The sequence below is a fragment of the Lathyrus oleraceus genome, chromosome 2 (assembly GCF_024323335.1).
Source record: "Lathyrus oleraceus cultivar Zhongwan6 chromosome 2, CAAS_Psat_ZW6_1.0, whole genome shotgun sequence".
Classification (NCBI taxonomy): Eukaryota; Viridiplantae; Streptophyta; class Magnoliopsida; order Fabales; family Fabaceae; genus Lathyrus; species Lathyrus oleraceus.
In genome coordinates, this window is record NC_066580.1 from 176,002,696 (window position 1) to 176,026,961 (window position 24,266).

Genomic DNA, 24,266 nt, shown 5'->3' on the forward strand with positions numbered 1-24,266 from the left:
CTATTATATACTTCGGTATCTCTGGTGCCTTTTCCTTCTGAGTATGTTATTCACGGTCTGCCGGTAATGAATAATATATCTCTTTCGCTCTTTGGTTGGAAGCCTTTGTTGATCTTCCCCGGTAGAGTAAGATTCGTATTCTTTGTAGAATCGAATACCCATCCTTTAACCAGTTTGTGTTTTGGATGATGAGTGTTTTGGCATATATACCAATCCACGTTTTCGGTAGATCACCTATTATATACTTCGGTATCCCTGGTGTTTCTTACCATGCGAGTATATTATCCACGGTCTGCCGGTAATAGATAATATATCTCATGCGAGTATTTTATCCACGTTCTGACGGTAATGGATATTATATCTCATGCGCTCTTTGGGTTTGTGTCCCCAGTTGAGTAAGATTCGTTTTCCTGGTGTGGGTTCGAATGTTCATCCTGTAAGTCGATTTGCTTTTTCAAGCCCTCCCTTCGGATGTTGAGTGTTTTGGCATATATACCAATTCACGTCTTTGGTAAGTCACCTATTATATACTTCGGTATCTCTGGTGTCTCTTCCTCTTCGAGTATATTATTCACGGTCTGCCGGTAATGAATAATATGTCTCATGCTCTTGGATCAATCTTTTGATCGTTTTCACCGCAGAGTAAGACTCATATTCCTTGTGGAATTGAATATCCGTCCTATAAACAAGTCTGCTTTTCTAGCTTTCTTCAGGATGATGAGTGTCTTGGCATATATACCAATTCACGTTTCGGTCGGTCACCTATTATATACCTCGGTATCCTTGGTGTTCCTTCCTTTCTGCTCCCTATTATGACCTTGGTCCCCTGTGGAGTCAGATTTCCCTGAGTTTATGTACCTTTTCAGGTCTTTCTCAGATGTTTGGATTGATTGATATCTCTCACCCTTATACCGGTCTTAGATATTCATTCTTCCTGAGTTTGTTTCCCTTATACCGGTAACATATCATCCCTCGGCTTCCCCTGGAAAATCTTTTCTAGATTTCCCCAGCGGATTTGTGTTGCTATTTGTGTTGCTGTATTGGTGTTCTCCAGTACGTGCATTTTTGTGGGTCAGCTTGAGTCTTTCCAATGGATTGTGTTCCCTTGGAGTTTCTTTCTCTCTCCAGTGTGAGTCTTTCACTTACCCAGTGAGGTCTCCGGTCTGATTTCTGTTATCCCCTAATCAGAATCGTGTCTTGCACACGTTGTGTCAGTTGTGTTTTCCCCAACTCAAAGTCGTGTCTTGCTCACGCATTCTTTTTCTTTCATTATCCCCAATAAGAATCCCCACGAGAGTCTTGTTAGAGTCTCTGTTCCTGGTGAGTGTACTACTCCGATGGATCGTCTGTTCTTCTGTGTGAACTATATCCCCACAGAGTTTGTGTCTTTTACATGCATACATATACATCATGAGGTCTCTTAGGGACCAAAATTTGTCTCATTACTGTTCTTTAAGCCCATTCTACCGCGTCGAGATGAAGATTTCTAAACTTCACTTCTCCGGCTAGAATGACCTTAAATAGGGGCATCTGTAAGACCCCAATTTTTGCCCTAAGATCCCTCATGGCCTCAAGGCATCATATCATGTCATATCATTGCCTCAAGGATCATTGTGCACCTTTGTTTCCCTCTTAGTGGGTGGGTATCTTGTGAGTGTGGTTCTTGATCACCAAGCATGTATTGCATTTGTATATCAATGCTTTTCATATGTTTACTAACCAAAAGTACAAAAATATTGTCATCTAATCATGTTGCTTGCAGATGAAGCAAACTAGGTCAAGACAGTTAAATCAGCCATTGAGCTATGGATAGTGGTCATTCTTGAAGAATTTGGGCACTATGATCATTCATCAAATGTTCATATAAGTTGTGATATCATTGTGGATCAAGATCTCATGTGGTAGATGCTTGGAATTCATCAGAACATGGCTCAGTCAACCAAAACCCTAGAAAAGTCAACTATGGTCAACTGTGCATTTAATCAGGAATTGGAAGGTGTGAGATGGTTGGAAAGGTCTCATTCATGTTCATATAAGCCTCAATTGGAATTTCAAACATCCACAGTGAAGGATTTGAAGTCAAACAAAAAGTTTCCCAAAATGGAAATGACGTGTAATTTTCACTTGCCCAAAATGGAAAGTTATGCTCCTCAAAATTACATCATGAACCAAGCTTCAAATCAAAATTTGTCCAACATGAAAGTTGAATATCTTGCTCTCACCTTTCCAAAAAGTCCAAGAACACTCATTTCTCATTTATGGTTGGCAAGATACGGTCAAATCATTTTCAGAAAATGCCTGAATTCAAAGTGGCATAACTTTCACATGGAATGGCCAAATTGGATGGTTCTTCTTTAAGCAAACCACATTTAACATGTACTATCCAAATCCATCATCACATTTTGCCAAAAGCCTTCACATAAAAAGGTCATTTTTCAAGTGTACCAATTAAAAAGCCAAGGGCAAAAAGGTCCAAATTTCAAAGTACAAAGAATTTTGACATGGGACCAATTCCAATAGCTCCCAAATATGATTTATGACTTGCTCAAGGTGGAAAAACACTGTTACATTGGTTCTAGTCATCCAAGGGCAAAAAGGCCAAATTGCATTACAAGCTACATTTCACTAATCATCCAATTTTGCCTAATCATGATTAAAGAGTGGATTAAGGGCAAGTATAAAAGCTTAACTCTAACAGAATTGTAGGGAGGATAATCATTTTTTCAGATCCAATCCAAAAACTCTCCAATTCTCTCAAAATTTCATAATTTGCATTTTCACTTTCTTCATCAATTCTTCAAGAATTCACTAATGTTTGTGCTAGTTCATGGTTGATTCATCATTTGTAGGTGGTTTTGGAGTTCTGTTTGTGGAGATTGAAGCAAGAATCGTGGCCAACTCTCACTGTGCAAAGTATCACTCATCAATGGCAGCTGCAATTTTCCTTTGATTCGAGCATTCTTGAGCTGAACTCTCTTCACCATTCACCTTCCACACCAATATACTACATCTGTTTTCATAAATCCAGGCCAAAAACACGAGGATCTCACGGCTGCACTTCAAGAAGGTGAATTCTCAAACTCTTTAATTCTTGAAATCGATATATGGATTCAATAGATCTTTGAACTTAGAGTATATTGATGTTTGAATCATGCAATTCCATCCATTATTCACCAAGATCTTTGGATTTAAAGTTTGTGTGACAAAACATTTTTGGATTGGATCTTTATGTATGTTAACTTATAGACAAAACCGTGGCCATAGTTGTGATCTACGTTGAGAGACGAAGAAAACCATATGCGGTTTATGCATTTTCGTGAAGAATCGCTCATAACGGTTTCTGGAATGGAGGAACATGAAGAACGTGAGGAAGCTCGCGAGTTTTCTGGAAAAAAGGATGTTTGATCCATTTTTGTGCCTTTCCAATTCGAAAATGAGTTTCCCGCCGGTTTCGTCCATTCACACGCCGCCACCACATTAATAAGACGCAGCGTTTTAGGCTAGGCGTTGGATAATTACAAAAATGCCATTCGCTAATTATTAAATCATTTAATTCATTAAATAAACATTTCAATATTCAATCAAACTTCTAAAAATCATAATTTAATCATCTTTAATCCAAATTAGGTGGGATTTTTTTTGTTAGATTCAGAATTTCCTCTAGTTTTTTTTAGGCATAGTAACTCAAGTTGTGCCTGGTGATTTTTTGGATTTGTATATTGATCTTTGACATGTGTGCATTATATGTATGTTTCACCATATTGATCATAAAATAACCATGCATTATCCAAAATGAATGAAATTTCACATGCTTGTTCTTGACTCATGCCTGGTGATTTTGATGTATAGTTTGTAGTTTTTGGATCCCTGGTTTGGTAGATATGATAAAATCTTTTTGAGTGTGACAATATGTGTCACACTATGCTATGCTGTGTTCATGATTTTATTATCCATGCTTATGCTATGCCTATGGCTCTGATTTTTTGCATGAGATACCTTGTATATGTCTAGTTTCACCATGAATTTTTGTAGGAATTGTTGATTCATTTCCTATTTGATTGACATTTTTTATTGCTGTTTAGCATTTTTAGGGTTTTGCTTGAGTAGCAAACTTCCATATCTTTTGAAATGCTCATTTCTTATCATATGAAGATGAAATTTGGTGGAGTGTTTCTTAACATGTTTAGCTTCAATTTCGCTTTGGTCCCATTAATTTCCCATTTGTTCATACTGTTTTACAATTGATTGGAGTTGACACTTGTTTTGTGACCTAGTTTAGGTTGATTTTTGCATGCCATGACATGTTGAATTTAATTCCCCTACTTCCACTTGTCCAAATAGCATGAAAATTGATATGTAGCTCATTGAATATGTTCTGTTTAGGATAGAATTTTTTGTGGAATTTATTGAGCTGTTTTTGATATTTGTTTGATGGAAGTCATTCTGTTTGCTCATTTATGATCCATACTTGCTTACTTTGACTTAAGTTGTGCATGAAATGAAATTAGTGCATAGTTTTGATGTGAGGCCAATTAGGTTCTCTTCTTAATTGAATTACCTTGATTTTGATCATGTTTCACTTGCTGTTTTAACATTTTTCCATCCTTTTGACCCTAGGCTTGTCCTAGTGGTCTTGTTACTCATGTTTGAGTTTGACTTTGACTTTTCAGGTTAAGAAGCAAAGTGCTTTAAAGGAATTAATGCAAGTTGAATTTTTGCACTTGACTATTGTGAACTAATTTGTTTGTGTTGTAGGGTGCTTGGTTCACTTGAGCTTTGGGCTATGCACATTATTGTTTGATTATACCTTGCTTGTTGATTCTTATGTTGTTGTTTTGTTTATGTTGGGATGCTGATTATATTTGATTGATTTCAGGTACCCTTAGTTGCTCAGTTCTTTTGAGAACTTGCATTGCTTTGCTAAGCATTTGCATTGAGGTAGACTCTCTTGTCTCCATGTAGTCTGGAAGACCTGGCTTGTTATTTAGCCAGGCAACTGTCTGAAGTCCTCCTTAAGAGGCAATGTTTGTGATTGTTTATGTTTGTCCTAAGCAGGAAAAGTCCTCATTTGAGGCAATTGGTAGAATCCAAGAGATATGCAACCTATCTCCTACTATTCTGTGAGTCACTCACCTTGCTCACACTACTTGTGTTGATGCATAGTGAGTAAATACCCAAGATCTATCGAGTCTAACTTGGGGAGAGAGTTCCATCTTTCTGAACTCCCCCACCTTCTGATATTCAATACTCTCCCTGACCAGGGATAAGAGTGTTGAGGCACACCCCCTCATATCCTTTCATCTGCTTCACCTTAGCCCCTCAATGGCAAGGTTAAGAGCAACATTAACCCTATTCCAGTTGGCTTTAATGCCTTACCTTTGATTGAGCCTAAATTGTGTGGTTATAGTGTGTGCTATTTGAACTTGTTTGATCGATTATTTGATTCATTTGAACATGATTGCTTACTTGCCACTGTGCATTCATCATTATTGATTGTTAATTCTTGTATAATAATTCCATATCCTTATGGTTTGTTTGTTTGCCCATTGAGGACAATTGTAAGACCATGTTGATTGGCTTTGGTTCCCATGATATGGAAGGATAGAGTGTAAGACCTCATTGGTCACTCATATCTTCTTCGCTTTTGTTTGTTGTATGAGAGGATGCAATTGTGAGTCCCTGTGATGTGGCATTTGTATTCCTATGACCATACTTTGGAGGTTGGTATAAGTCCAGATAGATTGGCATCCGACATCCAAGTTTTGTTTTACTTTAGGAGATTGGTGTAAACCCATTTAGTGGTATCCGATATCCGCTTTTGCTTTGTGAGATTGGTATAAGACCATTGATGGCATCCGGTATCATTGTTTTGTTTTAGGAGGTTGGTGTAAACCCATTTATTGGTATCCGACATCCGCTTTTGTTTGTGAGATTGGTATAAGACCATTGATGGCATCCGGTATCACCTTGCTTTTATGTTGCTTAATCGCTTTTTTTTGCCTCATTCCTAAGGACACATTTGAATCATCTTCTATATGATCTCAAGAGGTGAACCTTTCTAAGAAGTTTTACACTCCATCATCCATACCCTCTTTGTCCTAAACTTTTTCACACTTTGCTTTCAAAAAAAACTTTGACATGTTGTGCAAACATTCTCATACCTTTTAAAATTAGAAACTTGGACCTTAAGTCCTTGACTTTTCAAACTCCATTTTCATAACACTTCTTTCAATCAATCCTAATCATACCTTGACCATATTTTGTAAATAATATTAATCAATTAACTTCACCCATTCAATTGTTTTGGCTTTGTCCATTGTTAATATGTTTTCATACATTAGCCTTTGGTTTTAATTACCATAGTGGTTGATGTAAATTTTACCTTATCCTTAGTGAGTTGATTGTAAGTCTTCCATACTTATTATAGGGTTACCCCCTCACTAGTATGTTGAAGCCGTCCTCGCGTGGTGGATTGTTGATGTTGGTTGAGTTTTCTCCCATTGGTAATGAAGAGCCTTAGTGCTTGTGTTTTAAAATTGAACTCATTAATTTTTGGAAATCTTTTAGCCGAACTACGGCGTTTTGATCCTTACCTTTGATGGAAGGTACGTAGGCAACGGGTTCATCCGTTCGAACACAAAAATAACTAACTTGTATATTCTTTTCTCATCATCCCATTCATGTTTGCACAATGTGTCAAAACAAATAAACATTTCCTATACAACAAGTGTGAAAAGGGCTCCCTAGGAGTACCTAGGACGTGATGGGTGCCTAACACCTTCCCATTGCGTAATTTACCCCTTATCCAGATTCTCTGATCTTTTTCATTAGTTTTCTACGTGTAAAACTTCTTAGGTTTTTGTTCGCTTTTTAACCAGTCCTTAGGATAAATAAAAGTGCGGTGGCGACTCGATTCATTGTATGCTTTGCTTATGGTTTAATCAATAAATCATATAGCGACGAATACACCGCTACAAGCGGGTCCTCTTTCATTCACCGTTTGCCGGTAATGTTTGTTGTCCCTTTTGATTGGTCATCATTATCATACCTAGTTTGGTATTCCGATGCCTTTCTTTTCGATTGATTCATCCTTTAACAACCTACAACCCGGTTATGGATAATCTTCCATGCGAGTATATTGTCTACGTTATGACGGCTATAGATAATATATCTCATGCGCTCTTCGGTCGAAGCCTTTCGTGTTTCCCCCAGTCGAGTAAGATTCGTTGTCCCTTTGCGGACTCGAATATTCATCCCTTTGTTCTGATGATTGCCTTGCTTGCAATTTATCCCCAGTGAGTCTCTCGTCTACCCTTTTGTTGTTGGTAACGATTGTTTCTCGATTTCGATTGATTTTATCCTTTAACAACCTACAACCCGGTTATGGATAATCTTCCATGCGAGTATATTATCTACGTTTTGACGACTATAGATAATATATCTCATGCGCTCTTCGGTCGAAGTTTTGTCTTTCTTCGGTCGAAGTTTTGTCTTTCTTCAGTCGAGTAAGATTCATATTCTTTACAGAATCGAATGTCCATCCTATAAACAAGTCTGCTTTTCTAGCTTTCTTCAGGATGATTAGTGTTTTGGAACACAAACCAATTCACGTTTTCGGTTGATTTTATCCTTTAACAACCTACAACCCGGTTGTGGATAATCTTCCATGCGAGTATATTATCTATGTTTTGACGGCTATAGATAATATATCTCATGCACTCTTTGGTTGAATCCTTTGTTTGTTTCCCCAACTGAGTAAGATTCGCATTCTTTACAGAATCGAATGTCCATCCTATAAACAAGTTTGCTTTTCCAGCTTTCTTCAGGATGATGAGTGTTTTGGAACACACACCAATTCACGCATTGGTCGGTCACCTGTTATATGCCTACAACCCGGCATCCTTGGTGTTTCTTCCTGTCTGCTCCCTATTATGACCTTGGTCCCCTGCGGAGTCAGATTTTCCTAAGTTTATGTACCTTTTTCAGGTCTTCCTCAGATTTTTGGTCGATTGATATCTCTCACCCGTACACAGGTCTTAGATATTCACTCTTCCCGAGCTTGTTACTCACTAACCGGTAACATCTCATCCTTTTGCTTCCCTTAGAGAGTCTTTGTTAGATTTCCCCAGCGGAGTTGTTGTTATGATTCACTGTTTGCTGTATTGGCATGACTCCCCAATACATGCATTTTCCTGGCAGAGTTGTCTTGTCAGCTCTTTCCTCAGTCTGAGTCCGGATTTTCATCCGAAGTATCCTTTGTGGATAGTCTTGCTGTGTTGGTGTATTTCCCAACACACGCATCTTTGAGTCAACTTGAGTCTTTCCATCGGATGTGTTTCCCTTTGGAAACTATTTTCCCTAGTGTCAATCCTTCACTCCCCAGTAAAGTCTTCAGTTTCAAGTCGTGTCCTGCTCACGCATTCTTTTCTTTTTCTTATCCCCATAAGAGTCCCGTCAGAGTCTCTGTTCCACTAGTGAGTGTATTACTCTGATGGATTGTATTTCTCCTGATTTTCTTTTCTCATTTGTGGACCCATATTCCCCACAGAGTTTGTTTGTTTTGCATTCATACATTTTGCATCATGAGGTCTCTTAGGGACCAAAATTTGTCTCTTTGTTATTATTTAAGCCCATTCTACCGCGTCGAGACGAAGATTTTAACCTTCACTTCTCCGGCTAGAATGACCTTAAATAGGGGCATCTGTAAGACCCCAATTTTGTCCCTAAGATCTCTCATGGCATCATATCATTTCATTGCATAGCCTCAAGGATCCTTTGAGCATCTTTGCTTCCTCTCCCTTTGGGTGGGATATCTTTGTTGAGTGGTTTGAGATCACCAGGCATTGTATGCATTATATATCATTGCTTTTCTTGTTTAATCATTAACCAAAAATACAAAAATATGTCATCTAACATTTGTTTTGTAGCATCAAGTAAGCACAGGTCAAGCCATTCATGAGCATCCCTGGTACAAGAGCAGATGGTATTTTCTTGAGTTGAGGACCATATGATGTTATGTTTGAGATTATATGAGCTATGGTTCCATTTGGAAGCAAGTTACCAAGTGGCAAAGGCCCAAATTCATTAGACATTTTCAAGTCATCTAAGGCCCAATACAATCAACTGTACAGTCAATTGAAGGCTTTGAGGTTGGGGAATTGATCTTAACATCCTCATTCATGTCCAAACAAGGCCTATTCATCATGTCATACATCTACATTGAAGAATTTGAAGCCAATGCAAAAGTTTCCCAAAATGGAAAGTGACCTATAATTTCAAGTTTCGAAAAATAGCAAGTTTTTGGACCGAATTCAACTCAAGTTTCCAACATCAAAGAAGCTTCAAATAAATTTTTGTCCAAAATGAAAGTTGAAGATCTTTCTCTCCCATTTCCAAAAAGTCCAAGATCATGAGCATATGATGAATGGTTGAGAAGATATGGCCACATGATTGCCGAGTGTGCATGGAACTTCAACAAGCCATAACTTTTGATCCACAATTCCAAAATGAGTGCCTCTTTTTGCATATTGCTTCTCATGACCTATAATTTTCAAATCTATAATCACATTGCATGAAATTTCATCACATGATCATTTGCTCATTCATGAATATTTTGGAGGGAAAGTTGGAAATTCAAAATTGGTGCATTACATGAACAAAATACCATTGCCATTTTGCTTATGAGATGATTTTGAGTGAGTTTACACCTCCATGTGGTATTGTTCACGTGTGAATTTGCATGGCACCTCACACTTTCTAATTTTTGCCATACACCTCATTTTCACTAATCATAATTAACTCATGCTTAATTCTAATTTGGATGTGATTAGGAGACCATATATAAACCAAATCATAACAGAATTCTGGAGGTTTTGAACATTCTAGATCCAAAATTTCTCTTCCCTCCATTTTTTCTCTCAATCCAAATCTGAAAATTCTTCACATAGCATAGTAATTTTCTTGCATATTCTGGTTTATGGAGTGTTGTTGATGAAGATCCAAGCATTGAATTGAAGAATTCGAGCAGAAATCAAGCTATGAAGCTCAAGAACATGAAGATGGAAGTTGTGATTTGAGCTAGATCTAGGTCGTGCCAAGCTTCAATTATTGCATCAAGCTTCAAGTCATCATCTCAGGAGTTGATCTGGACACTTGCAAGGCCTTGGATCCACTGTTTCATTGTTCTGCTCTTCAAGAGGTAAAAACTCGAATCTCATAATTCTTCAATCCATTGCCATGTTTAGGTAGATCTTTGCATGTTGATCACGCTGATATAAATTTCATAAAAAATGGTGAAGTATTGCATGAGTTATGCTTGATAGAAGTTTTGTAGATCCAAATGTTTTCTCTTCGATTTGCACTGATTGTGATGAATTGATATGAATTGATGTTGGATTTAGAATGTACATGTGATGAGCTTTTGAATGATATAATTTTTGCCTGTTTTTGGAGAATTTTTTGAGCATGCATACTGTAACAACCACCGTCTTCATGAAGAAGACGGTGGAAACCACCCCTGGCCACCGCGGGCTCCGCCGTCTGCAACAGGCCTTGAATGCTAGGGTTTTTATCCCAGTCAGCTACCACGCCATGCCTGTTGTCAAAACGATTGGATCCGGTTTGCTTGACCTGTGCCACATGCGCATTGACTGTGACTATGCTGTCCACGTCAATTATTTAAACGACCGTGTTTTGATGCTTAACACTTGGATCACCCTTCGATTCCCATTGGCCACATTTTGAAATGTTATTTTCTTCAGCGCTTGATTTTTGATGTGAACCTGCTTCGATCCTCCGCTGCAACACTTTTTCAAATTTCTCAACCTTTTTCTCATTTCCCTCCATAGTTTCCTATGCATGATCATTTTCATTTCAAATATTTTCATCATATTCAAAAAATCACTAAAAATTGAAAATGATTCCAAATAATTCCAAATTTTTTCTCACATGTTCCTTGAAGTGTCTATTACTTTATGATTTGATTTTATGATTTTTATCATTTCAGGATTTTTGATTGTGGATTGTTGATTGATCATATATGCAAAATGTGACATGCTTCATTCATTCTATTGTGAAATGCTCATACATTGGCCAATTGATTTGAAATTTGGTGTGATGATTGCCAACATGTTGCTTGACCTTTGAGGCTTGGTTGTGTATTTTTATCATTTTCCATCTCTGTTTTAGACACATAAACTTTTGGTGTGACAATGTGTGTCACACAATTTGATGTCCTACTTGTGCATTTTCATTTCTAGGACAAATGATCTCTTCTGATTCCAATCTTTTGCATGATGTTTGTATTTGACATGTTGTATGCACATAAAAAATTTCATAATTGTTTGATTCATTTCTGTTTTAATATGGAATTTTCATTCTTGATTATCAATTGTGTGTTTTGTAATTGCCTTTGCCTTCTCTTACTCACTACACGACTTTGCTTGATGTTTTTGACCTGGTCCTTTTTAGGACATGTTCTTACTTGTTTAAATGAGCTTTATGTTGAATATTGGTTGCTGTTTTGACTTTTTGCTTTGCCCTTGACCCTAGGCTTTGCCCTAGGGGTTTGTACTTACAATTTGAGCTTTGCCTTTTAGGTTCAAGCAATTAGTTCCAATGGATGATGTAATCTATTTGCTTGAGATGCAATTTACTTTATTTAACTAATTTTGATTGTGTTGTAGGTCCTTGGGTGGCTAACTCACTTGAGTTGTTGACTTGCATTGTGTATATTGGTTGTCTCACTGTTGACTGTCTGTTTGGTTTTATCTGAATGTGAATATTGACTTATTTGATTTTCTTACAGGTACTTTAGTAGCTTTAACTCACTATTTGAGTTGCTTTGCTTTGCTTGTGGTTGGCATACCACTTAGGTAATTTCTTTTCTCCATGTAGTCTGGAAGACCTGCTATCTTTGGCAGGCACCTGTCTGAAGCCCTCCTTAAGAGGCCATGTTTTTTATTGTTTAATTTTGTGCTAAAGACCTCAATGAGGCATGGTTACATGTAAAGACTTCCTAAGTGAAGAGGCATTGGCAGGTAGAAGGGATGTGCAATCCATCCCCTGCTAATCAGTTGAGTCTTTCATCTTGCTCGCACTACGTGCTGATGCATTTTGAATAAACACCCAAAATCTTGTTGTGTCAGTCATGTGGAATAGGATCCCTCATTCTGGATCCCCACACTTTCATTGTCTTTGAGCTCACCCCGTCCAGGGTTAAGAGCCATGCGGTCTAATCCTCATTTCCCATTTCATCTGCTCACCCTAACTCTCAATGTTAGTGGTTAAGAGCTTCTGTTTACACTTGTACAGCCGGCTTGTTTGTCGAGGTTGATATGACCCCTTGACTAAAGCCCACCCTTGAGTGAAGCCCCTTGTTTGTGTATAGTGTGTGATTGTTTGTTCATCTGTGCATTGATGTTTGTGTGTGCCTTTGTGCATTGTTTTCATTTTGAGCTTTACTTGTATATCATTTCCATGATCATTGCTCATACTTTATGACATTTATCTTGCCTTTTGAGGAGTCAATTGTAAGTCCAGTTATTGGCATTTGTTTCCTTTTTGTTGCTAGGAGTTGGATTTAAGACCATTGATTGGCATTCCATTTCCTTGGAGTCGAGAGTAAGACCAGCTATTGGCATCTTGTTTCCTATTGCTTATTTTCCCTGATACATGCTTTATCAGCTTTTGCCCTTGTGCTTGACCATTCCAAAGGAACTTACTTGGATCATTTCTATGATCTTGAGAAAGCAACCTTGTTTGTGGCTTTGTCTCTTATCACCCATCTTTTGCATGCTTAACCTTGATCCATACTTTCCATCTTTAACCCAAAACCAGAAAACTATTGTGCAAACATTTGACTTGTTTTAAAACTAGAAACCTAGGCCTGATGCCTTTGATTTTCAAACTTTCTTTTCATAACACTTATTATGAATTGAATCTCTAATCAACTTTGACATGTTTGTGAATACTTCTAATTGGTTAATTCCACTCACTCAATTGCTTTTATGGCCCTTGTCCACTTTCTTAATCAAGTTTTCATGCATTAGCCATAGATCTGAATTATCTTAGTGGTTGATGTGAATCTCACCTTTTTGTCCTTAGTGATCGAATTGTAAGACTTCCATACTAATAACAGGGTTAACCCCTCTAGTATGTCGAAGCTATTCTCACATGGTGGACTTGTGGTTGTTCAGGTCGAGTTTTCTCCCTTTGATAACGAAAGAGGTTAAGGCTTTTGTTTAAAATCAATCCACTCACTTTTTGAAATCTTTTAGCCGAACTACGACGTTTTGATCCTTATCTTTCATGAAAGGTACGTAGGCAATGGGTTTCATCCATCCAAACACAAAAATGTAAATAACTTGTACATTCTTCTCTCATCTCTTCAATCAATGTTTGCACAAAAATATTTCATAAACAACAATTTTTACAAGTTGTGAAAAGGGCTCCCTTGGAGTACCTAGGACGTTTTGGGTGCCTAACACCTTCCCATTGCGTAACCAACCCCCTTACCCAGATCTCTGACCCTTCTTTTACTAGTTTTGTTTGTAAAACTTTTAGGTTTTTGTTCGCTTTCTAACCTTTCCTTTGGATAAATAGAAGTGCGGTGGCGACTCGACTTTGTATGATTTACCTCGGATCTAGTTAATATTTCCGATGGTGACGAATACACCGCTACAGGCACTGAGAAAAAGGACTTTTGATCGTGAAAAGAAAAGATACGAAAAGAGGAAGCAACCTTGCAAGGTGTGGAGAAGAGAAGAGATCTTCAAGATCGGAAGAAAATGAAGATCGACTCTCATCAACAACAACTTGTAATGTCTTTAATTTGTAATCTTTTGTCTTTGAATATTATGAGAGGCTAAACCCCCCAATGCTAGGGGGGTGTCCCTGAATTGCTACTGTATGAATATTTTATTCATGTTCTTATAATCATTGATGTTTTCGTAATTCAAATTATTATACAACATGCTTAATGCTTAATTTTATCGGATAAATGAAATTCTGGTCTCTAGTTAAGGTTTAGGTCGGACAAACCGCCTTATCACTTGTTGTATAATAAAACCCGCGTTTAATCACTTAGGAATGAGGATCATACTGTGGTTATAGTAAATTCTTGATAAAATAAGTAATTCTTAACAACAATATGAACGACTAAGGAATTAGGAGTTAAATTTCCTGTTAAATGGTTTTGGCTAAGGAATTAGAGAAAACTACTCTGGAGAAACTGTTTTGAATTATAATAACATCGATGTTATATGATATGGAAAAAGTGGAATACACAACAATTCATACACCTGGCCCTAGCATTATTTCTCATATTAGTTAAATTGTTTTTATACGCTTTATATTTTTATTTCTTATCAGTTGTGAAAACAATCATCAAACCCCATATGAACTTTTTTTCAATTGAATTATTCTAAAAATTGATACTTTCTACGCAGTCCTCGAGATCAATACTCGGGATAACTCCCTTTTTATTACTACATTGGTGCAAATAGTACACTTGCTATTTTACCGATCATGGTTCCCCCAAAAAATGAGGATTTTGTACAAAGGAAGCAATTCCTAAAAGAGGTGATTGCGAAAAGAAAAAGATAATTGTAATGGCAATGAAACATCTTAGGTTTCCACCAAATTCCAACTCTGCTATAGCCTCTATGCCTTTGGTCGCCCTTTGATCTTGCTTTTTGAAGGAGGGTGATAGGATTAACTTGCTAGGGGACCCACATAATTGACTCGCCAAGGAATGAAGAAGGATTCCTTACGGGATGCAGCCTCTTGCTCTTATTAAATCCCTAACTTTTTCCTAGACCGCCCTTTCGGGTTTTTCAGTCTAACAGGATACCCATTTTTGCATAAGTTTCCCTTTCGGGTTTTCAATGTATCAGGCTTCTTTTTTTTTATTATATATTTTTTTAATCATAGTATTTTTTGACTCCATCCGCATTCACCGAGGATGAAAGATCTTCACCATCCATAGTTGCAAGGATCAAAGCTCCTCCGGGGAAGACCTTTCTTACAACATATGTGCCTTCGTAGTTTGGCGTCCATTTTCCCCTTGGGTCAGTATGGATTGGAAGAATCTTCTTCAATACGAGGTCTCTGACCTTTAGGCTGTCGGGAAAAACCTTTTTGTCATGCGCCCTCTTGATGCACTTTTGATAGAGTTGGCCATGGCAGATGGCTACTAAGCGCTTCTCGTCAATGGGGTTTAGTTAGTCAAATCGAGCTTGTACCCACTCAGACTCATCAAGATTAACATCTACTAAAATCCTTAAGGAAGGAATCTCTACTTCGACCGGTAAGACTGCATCCATGTCGTACACAAGGTAGAAGGGAGTTGCCCTAGTGGAAGTGCATACGGAAGTACGATAGCCGTGTAATTCGAATGAGAGAATTTTGTGCCAATATTTGTAGGTTTCCATCATCTTTTGCATGATCTTCTTGAAGATTTTGTTAGCTACCTCAACATCGCCATTCATCTTAGGCCTATAGGGCGATGAGTTGTGGTGGTCGATCTTGAAATTCTGGCATAACTCTTTCATCATTTTATTATTGAGGTTAGATCCATTATCAGTAATGATATTGTTGGGGACCCGACAACGGTAAATGATTTCTTTCCTGAGGAATCGAGCCACCACTTGTCTGGTAACATTGGCGTATGAGGCTGCTTCTACCCATTTTGTGAAATAATCAATGGCTACAAGGATGAAGCAATGTCCATTTGAGGCAGTTGGCTCTATACGTCCGATCATGTCATTGCCCCACATGGCGAAAGGCCAAGGTGATGTTAGGACATTGAGAGGTGTTGGCGACACATGGATCTTAACGGCGTAGATCTGGCACTTGTGGCAGGTTTGGACGTGGCGATGAGAGTTAATCTCCATAGTCATCCAGTAGTATTCGACCCTTAAAATATTCTTTACCATAGTGCTCCTATTGGCATGCATCCCAAAGGATCCTTCATGAATTTCCATTATAATATGGTTTGCTTCTTGCTTGTTCACACATCTAAGCAAAACCGAATCATAATTTCTCTTATATAATAACCCTCCACTTAAGAAGAATTTGGATGATAGTTTTCGAAGATACTTCATATCGGTGATGGACGCGTCCGCAGGATACTCTTGGTTCTCTTATAATTTCATGATGTCATAGAACCAAGGATGACCGTCAGCTTCATCTTCTGCTGCCAGACAGTAAGAAGGTTCTTCCAAGTAGTTCAGGTGAAAGGACGACGCTTTATTCATCCACTTAACTTTAAACATGGACGACATAGTTGCCAAAGCGTCAGCTAGATGATTCTCTTCTCGAGGGATGTGGTGGAATGTCATTTCATTGAAGTAGGTGACTAGTTTAAAGACATGCTTTTTGTAAGGAATGAGCTTATTATATCTAGTATCCCAATCTCCTTTGACTTGGATAATTACCAAGGCTGAATCTACATAGACTTCCAGGATTTTGATTCTAAGATCGATATCAGCTTCAATACCAAAGATACAAGCCTCATATTCGGCTATATTGTTTGTATATTCAAAACATAATCGGGCGGTGAAGGGGAGGTGGAAATTAGTTAGAGAAGTGATTACTGCCCCAACGCCATTGCCATGAGCATTAGAAGCTCCATCAAAAACCATGGTCCATCGGGATCCAGGCTCGGGTCCCTCCTCGGGACCGGGGATGTTTCAATCCCTAATCAACATGATATCCTCGTCGGGGATTTCAAAACACATAGACTGATAGTCCTCCAAGGGCTGTTGTGCAAGATAATAAGACAATACACTCCCTTTGATGGCCTTTTGAGTGGCATGTTGGATATCGTACTCGGTTAAAGCCATTTGCCATCGGGCTACTCTACCGGTTAGAGTCGGCTTCTCAAAGATGTATTTAACGGGATCCATCTTAGAGATCAACAATGTCGTATGAGTAAGCATGTACTGTCTTAAACGTTTGGCATCCCATGCTAGTGCGCAACAAGTCTTTTCGAGCATAAATACCTACTCTCGCAATCAGTGAACTTCTTACTCAAGTAGTATATTGTATACTCTTTTCTACCAGTCTCGTCATGTTGGCTGAGGACACAACCTATTGATCCTTCGAGAATGGTGAGATACATGACTAATGGTCTACCAGGTACATGAGGCATCAACATAGGAGGTTCTTGCAAATATTTCTTTATTTTCTCAAATGCGTCTTGGAAATCATCGTTCCAAATGATGGCTTGATCCTTTCGAAGAAGTTTGAAGATTGGATCACAAGTTGCAGTGAGGTGAGATATGAACCTAGCAATGTAGTTCAATCTACCTAAGAATCCTCAGACTTCCTTTTCGGTTTTGGGTCCAGGCATAGCTTGTATGGCCTTTACTTTCTCGGGATCTACTTCGATGCCACGTTAACTGACGATAAAACCTAGCAATTTGCCGGATCTTACCCTAAATGTGCATTTGTTGGGATTAAGCCTCAATTTGAACTTCCCTAGCCTCTTAAACAACTTTTATAGATTGACAAGGTGTTCCTCTTTGGTTTGAGACTTGGCTATCATTTCGTCGACGTAGACCTCAATCTCTTTATGGATCATATCATGAAAGAGAGTAACTGTGGCTTGTTGGTATGTGGCGCCGACGTTCTTCAATCCAAAAGGCATCACCTTGTAGCAGAAGGTGCCCCATGGTGTTATGAGAGTGGTTTTCTCCATATCTTCTTGAGCCATGCGGATCTGGTTATAACCGGAGAAACCATCCATAAAAGAAAAAACAGAGAACTTAGCGGTATTATCTACTAGCATGTCAATGTGTGGTAGTGGAAAGTCATCTTTGGGACTTGCTCTATTTAGATCTCTATAATCTATGCACATTCTTACTTTTCCATCCTTCTTAGGTACAGGCACAATGTTAGCTATCCATTGAGGATAATTGGAGACCGTTAGGAAGCCGGTGTTAAGCTGCTTTTGTACCTCCTCCTTGATTTTCATAGCCATGTCGGGACGGGTCCTTCGTAGCTTTTGCTTTACTGGAGGGAATTCTTCTTTAAAGGGTAGATGGTTGACCACAATGTCAGTATCGAGGTCGGGCATATCTTGGTATGACCATGCAAACACATCTTTGTATTCCTTCAAGAGCTCAATCAATTTTGCCTTCACCTCGTCTTGTAGAGCGGAGCCGACTCAAACTTCTTTCGCTTCCTCATTTGTCCCAAGGTTAATCACTTCCACTGATTCTTTGTGCTGCTGGATGACTTTTTCCTCTTGCTTGAGCATCCTTGGCAATTCTTCTGGGAGTTCGGCCTCTTCCTCACACTCTTCATCGGCTTGATTAATCAGGTTGTAAAAGTCGTATGAGACCGTAGTAGAATTATCATTGGTGGTTGTCGAGGATGATCTTCATATATTAAGGTCCACACTTTTATTGATATGAAATAAAGGATGATTTGAAAAGAATTTAAAAAAGAAAAGAAAAAGAAAAATGCCATTTTGAAAAAGGTGAAATAAATAAATGAAAAACAAGGATCTCAAAATTGATTGAGAACATGAACCTTTTTCATTAATGATTAATAAGGAAATTTGATGAGGCCCTACAAATGATTCCCCTTTTCCTTGGGATTGACATGGGTTATTTTGATTAAAAGGAAGGAAAACAACATTGGGAATTACATTTCAGTCAAGGTCACTTTAGGTATTTCAATCTCGGTCCATTTGGTGGCACCCTTTCCATTAGTCTTTGTGAAGATCAACCCATCATCATCTTCTTCTTCTTCCACGACACAGATACGGTTGTCATCAAGGTAACAAGCGCTTGAGAAGTTTTCGGATAGCGGGAGCACTGATCCCCTTGTAGCTATCGGCGCGGGCTTCTTCAAATTCTAGGAGTTATATCCTAAATCGGTACGGTCCTTGTTGGAAGGAAGTTCAAGCAATCTTCCCCATCCTTGGGGGTGTCCATCCTTTATGATTGTCAGGGCATCTTTAAGAGATGCCATTGGAGATTTGGCATCTTTTGATTCATCCCTTGCTGGTCAAACCATTTCAACATTGATAACTTCAAATGATTGGAATGAGATTTCCCTCATCTCCCCTTCTCCTTCAACATATCGGAAAGATGCGAGGTGACTTACCATAATGTCCTCCTCACCCTCGACAACAACTAGTTTATCATCAGCTAAGAATTTCAATTTTTGGTGGGGCGTTGAAGTGACTGCACCAGCTGAATGGATCTAAGGCCTCCCAAGAAGACAGTTGTAGGCTGGATAGATGCCAATTACGAAGAAAGTGATAAGAAAACTATGGGGACCAATCTTCATAGGCAAACTCACCCCACCGATTACAGTCCTTCTAGTCCCATCAAATGCTCTTACTGTAAGCTCACTCGGCTTCATTACGAGTCCTTCAACAGTTAGTTTAGCAAAGGAGCTCTTAGGCATCACATTGAGGGAAGACCCAGTGTCTACCAAAACTCTTGATAGGACTGTATCCACACATTCAATAGGAATATGGAGAGCCTTTTTATGATTCCTCCCCTCGGCGAGAAGCTCTTCATCATTGAAACCCAAGCTTAAGCTAGTAGCGATATTATTAACTACTCCTTCAAACTGACAAATAGAGATCTCTTGCGGTATGTGAGTTGTCCTCAGAAATTTTACCAAAGCATCCCTATGGGCCTCCAAGCACATTAATAAAGACAACATTGAGATCTTCGAGGGTGTCTGGTTAAGCTGATCAACTACTCGATAATTTCTCTTCTTGATAATGCGTAAGAACTCGTCTACTTCATTGGAAGGTGCAGGGTCTTGTCTTTGCTGAGCGCCATCAATTTGTTTTCCTTTGTCTGAAGTTGAAGGATTGATAGTTCCAATTGGAGTGGGTGTCAGTGAAAATATCCTCCCATTTCTCATATTTCCTCTAGTGCCGGTGATATTGATCATTGGATCACTAGACTTCAACAGTTCTTCTTGAATATTCTAACTATGGATGTAGACTAAGGTGTCATACATCCATGGGACTGCCTTGGTGTCAACCTATGGGAATGGTGTGGGAACTGTTATTATGATTGGAGTGACAGGATTTGTCGACAGAGTTAATTGAGAGAAGTTATATGGAATTTTAAGAGGAGGGACTTCGTCGTATGGTATCTCGAGGGTAGACACATCTTCTTTTATGGGCAAGCAATCTACCACCAAGATCCGTTGGTCCATTAATTGTTGTATGACAGACTTCAACGTTCTACATTGTTGCAGGTTAATCAGATAGTGTTCACGATCATTACTACAAATGGGAAAGGCATTATCCTTCATTAAAGCATTCTTGATATCGCTGAGTGGTGTTTTTAACTCGTCCACACAGGACATCAATCTCCTTCCATTGTAAACTTCCATCATATTCATGGCTGAATTATTGTGAGGGGGCATCGGGTTATTATTTACATTCGGCCCCTTGGGGGAGAACGTGATTGCCTTAGAATCAATAAGATCTTGAACCTTGTACTTTAATGCTTTACAATTCTCGATCGAATGCCCAGGAGCGCCAGAATAAAGTTCACAGTGGGCATTTGCATCATAACTGGGAGGAAGAACTGCTGGTAGGGGTCCTAATTCCCTTAGTCGTACAAGTGATCCCTCAATAAATAGGGTAAAATGTGGCTATATGGCATGGGAACTATGTCAAATCTTCTCTCGGGCCTTCGCATCCTTTGCTGCTGTTGTTGATACTGTGGTTGCTGACGTTGCGGTTGTTGTTGATACCGTTGTTGTTGTTGAGTTTGAACAGGAATTGCAAATGGTTGTTGTTGATTTGGTTGGACGGGAGCTATGGCGGCTTATTGTGGATAAGTGAGATTTCTTGTTCGAATGATGGAGGTGGCATTGGTCTCTGTAGCGGGGTATTTGTTACCTTTAGATTTATTGACTAAATCAAAAGTAAACCATACAAGTCGAGTAACCACCGCACTTCTATTTATCCAAAGGAAAGGTTAGAAGGCGAACAAAAACCGAGAAGTTTTATCGAATCAAAAACTAATAAAATGTCAGAGATCTGGTTTAGGGGGTTGGTTATGCAATGGGAAGGTTTTAAGCACCCAAAACATCCTAGGTACTCCTAGGGAGCCCTTCTCGCAATTTGTTGTAAGGTAGGTTGGTATTTGTGAAAATTATTTGTGCAAACATGATTGGAGAGATGAGAGGAGAATATACAAGTTATTTACAATTTTTGTGTTTGAATGGATAAACCCATTGCCTACGTACCATCTTAAAAAAGATTAGGATCAAAACCTCGTAGTTCGGGGTAAAAATCTCAAAAAGAATATTGGATAAAGATAACCGTCAAAGAGGGGATTACATCTACCGGCTACTGGGTAAAAAAAACACAGAAGAGAGTAACTGTCATCAGTTAGGATGAACAAAATCAAGGGTTAACTCTGCAAGGGGATAAAAATGGGGTTTACGACTACCGGTTACTGGGTAGAAAACCGCAAAAATAGGACTTACAACTACCAGTTACTGGGTAGAAGGCCACAGAAATTCCGCCGGGGAAAAGATGGACAATTACTTGTTACTGAGCAATTGGTCATCCAAAATACGGGGAAATGCAAGGAAAAACAAGAGGAGTCAAACTAGGAAGGAACTAGAGCGACACAACGAAACAAGACTCAACCCAATGAGGATATAACTCAGGGGAGTAATTCCGTCCCAATACATATTTTGGGAGGAAACAGAAATAACAATCATCCACGAGAATATAACTCGGTGGGGAATACGGAAGAAAGGGTAGACACTTTCTGCCTATGGGGCTGACTCTATATGGAGAGATCAGACACAAACATCTTGCTTGGGGAAATATATATCACCAAATAGCAGGAGATAACAAACAAAGATGTATGGCAAAGAATGCAACATGAATATCTGAATGTTGTGATTATGCATGTATATACGTGGTTTATGTATGATGAATGCTGACAAACAGACATATCTAACATGACCAAGTCCATGAATCAATGGACAAACATCCGGTACTACATCTCGAAAGAGAAAACCAGGCCCACCGGGGAGACTCCCAATCTGACGGGGGCAACAGAAACCAGGAAACACTGATATCTGCAGGGAATAAAATCTGATGTTGAGGATGATCAAAGCCCATCCTGCTGAAGATTAATGTAGACGAGTCCACTGGGGATAAGTGACAAACCAAAATATTAAGAATTCCACTCATGCTAGGGATGTCCTGCTCACTCTGCGGGAGAAGTCCAATGAGGGAAGACCAACTTCCTCGAGAAGATAGCATATCAATTCATCGATTTACAAGGGATTTTAGGTCCATCCAACCTAGGGATGACAACCATATAATTGATAACACAAATGATAAATCCAGCCTTCCTGAGGAGTTAGAAGATTGAGGTCCAACTCCAAACCCTCCGGGGATCTGGTGATGCATAATCTTCTTCCTTGCTCGCGGAGGAGGCAACCTGAAAGATAATGAAACGGATACAGGTATGCTGGGAATATGAACAAATGTCTTACCCTTTTGGAGATCATACTATCCTTGGGAGAGCATTGAAGACGTCCCAATTATCCTTTATGTCATTGCGAATGTTCACTTTGTTTAAAACAATTTATGAGAAATTTTTATTTATTCAAAACAATGATATTTGTCAATTAAAACATGCAAAAATATTTGTTTGAACAGAAACAAATATAAATGCGAAGAATTGGATAAAGACTCAAATTTATTTGATAGAATGGTAGTTTGCAAATGGCAAGACTCCATGGATCTTTACAAACTTGAAATTGGCGATATATATTGGAAAAGGGCTACATTGAACATAATGACCATTTCTCCACCAACTCTGAATCCAATGTATTTGAAGTTTCAGCTGACGATGACTGAGTGAAATTCTTTGAAAGATGATAGATGTAGTACAAAGTCTTGTCAGGATGCAGTAACTTGCCAAAATCCCTAATTTTTGCCTAGATTGCCCCAGGGTGAGGTACTCAATCTAGTGGGATATATATTAATTTTTTATGCCTCTAACTTTTGCCTGGATCGCCCTTTCGGGTTCTCTTATCCGGATAAATCTGACACTTATGGCATTTCTTCACATATTTGCAGCAATCAGACTCCATTGTCAACCAATAGTAGCCTGCTCTCAACATCTTCCTTGGCATGGCATGTCCATTGGAATGAGTACCAAATGAACCCTCATAGACTTCAGTCATCAACAGGTCTGCTTCGTGTCTATCCACGCATCTGAACAGAACCATGTCAAAATTCCTCTTATAAAGCACATCGCCATTGATGTAGAAACTGCCAGATAACCTCCTCAAGGTCTTTCTATCCTTCACAGATGCTCCAGGCGGGTAAATCTGACTCTGAAGAAAACACTTGATATCATAATACCATGGCTTATCATCCTTCACTTCTTCTACTGCAAATATATGAGTTGGTCTATCTAAGCGCATCACAGTGATATTGGGAACCTCATTCCAGAGTCTCACCACAATCATCGAAGCAAGTGTAGCAAGCGCATCTGCCATCTGATTCTCATCTCGAGGAATATGATGGAAGTCAACTTCAGTAAAGAACGTTGAAATCCTCCTCTCATAATCTCTATATGGGATGAGGCCAGGATGATTTGTCTCCCATTCACCCTTAATCTGATTAACAACAAGGGCCGAATCACCATAAACATCACGATGTTTGATCCTAAGATCAATACATTCTTCCAATCCCATAATATAGGCCTCATACTCAGCCATATTATTCGTGCATTTGAAAGTTAGCCTCGTTGTAAAAGGAAAATGTGTGCCCTGAGGAGTAATAATCACTGCCCCAATACCATTTCCGTATTGATTTACAGCACCATCAAACACCATGCTCCATCAGGAACCAGGCTCTGGCCCTTCATCGAGCGTAGGCTCATCGCAATCTTTCATTTTGAAATACAGAATCTCCTCATCAGGGAAGTCATACTGAACTGACTGATAATCCTCAATTGGTTGATGTGCCAAGTGGTCAGCCAAGATGCTACCTTTAATAGCCTTCTAAGCTCGATACTCAATATCATACTCAGACAACAACATCTGCCAACGGGCAATCCTCCCAGTTAAAGCAGACTTCTCAAAGATATACTTGATTGGATCCATTTTGGATATCAACTGAGTCGTATGATTCAACATATACTGGCGTAAGCGCTTAGCAGCCCAAGCCAAAGCACAACATGTCTTCTCAAGCATTGAGTATCGGGATTCACCATCAGTGAACTTCTTACTCAGATAGT

General features: G+C 38.9%; 1 protein-coding gene across 1 annotated transcript; it reads right to left on the reverse strand.

Moving 5' to 3' along the window:
* Positions 1–16,142: 16,142 nt before the first annotated feature.
* Positions 16,143–16,643, reverse strand: LOC127122496 (uncharacterized). The gene has a single exon (XM_051052819.1). The coding sequence runs from the start codon at positions 16,641–16,643 to the stop codon at positions 16,143–16,145; it is 501 nt and encodes a 166-aa protein (XP_050908776.1).
* Between the last annotated feature and the right edge of the window lie 7,623 nt (positions 16,644–24,266).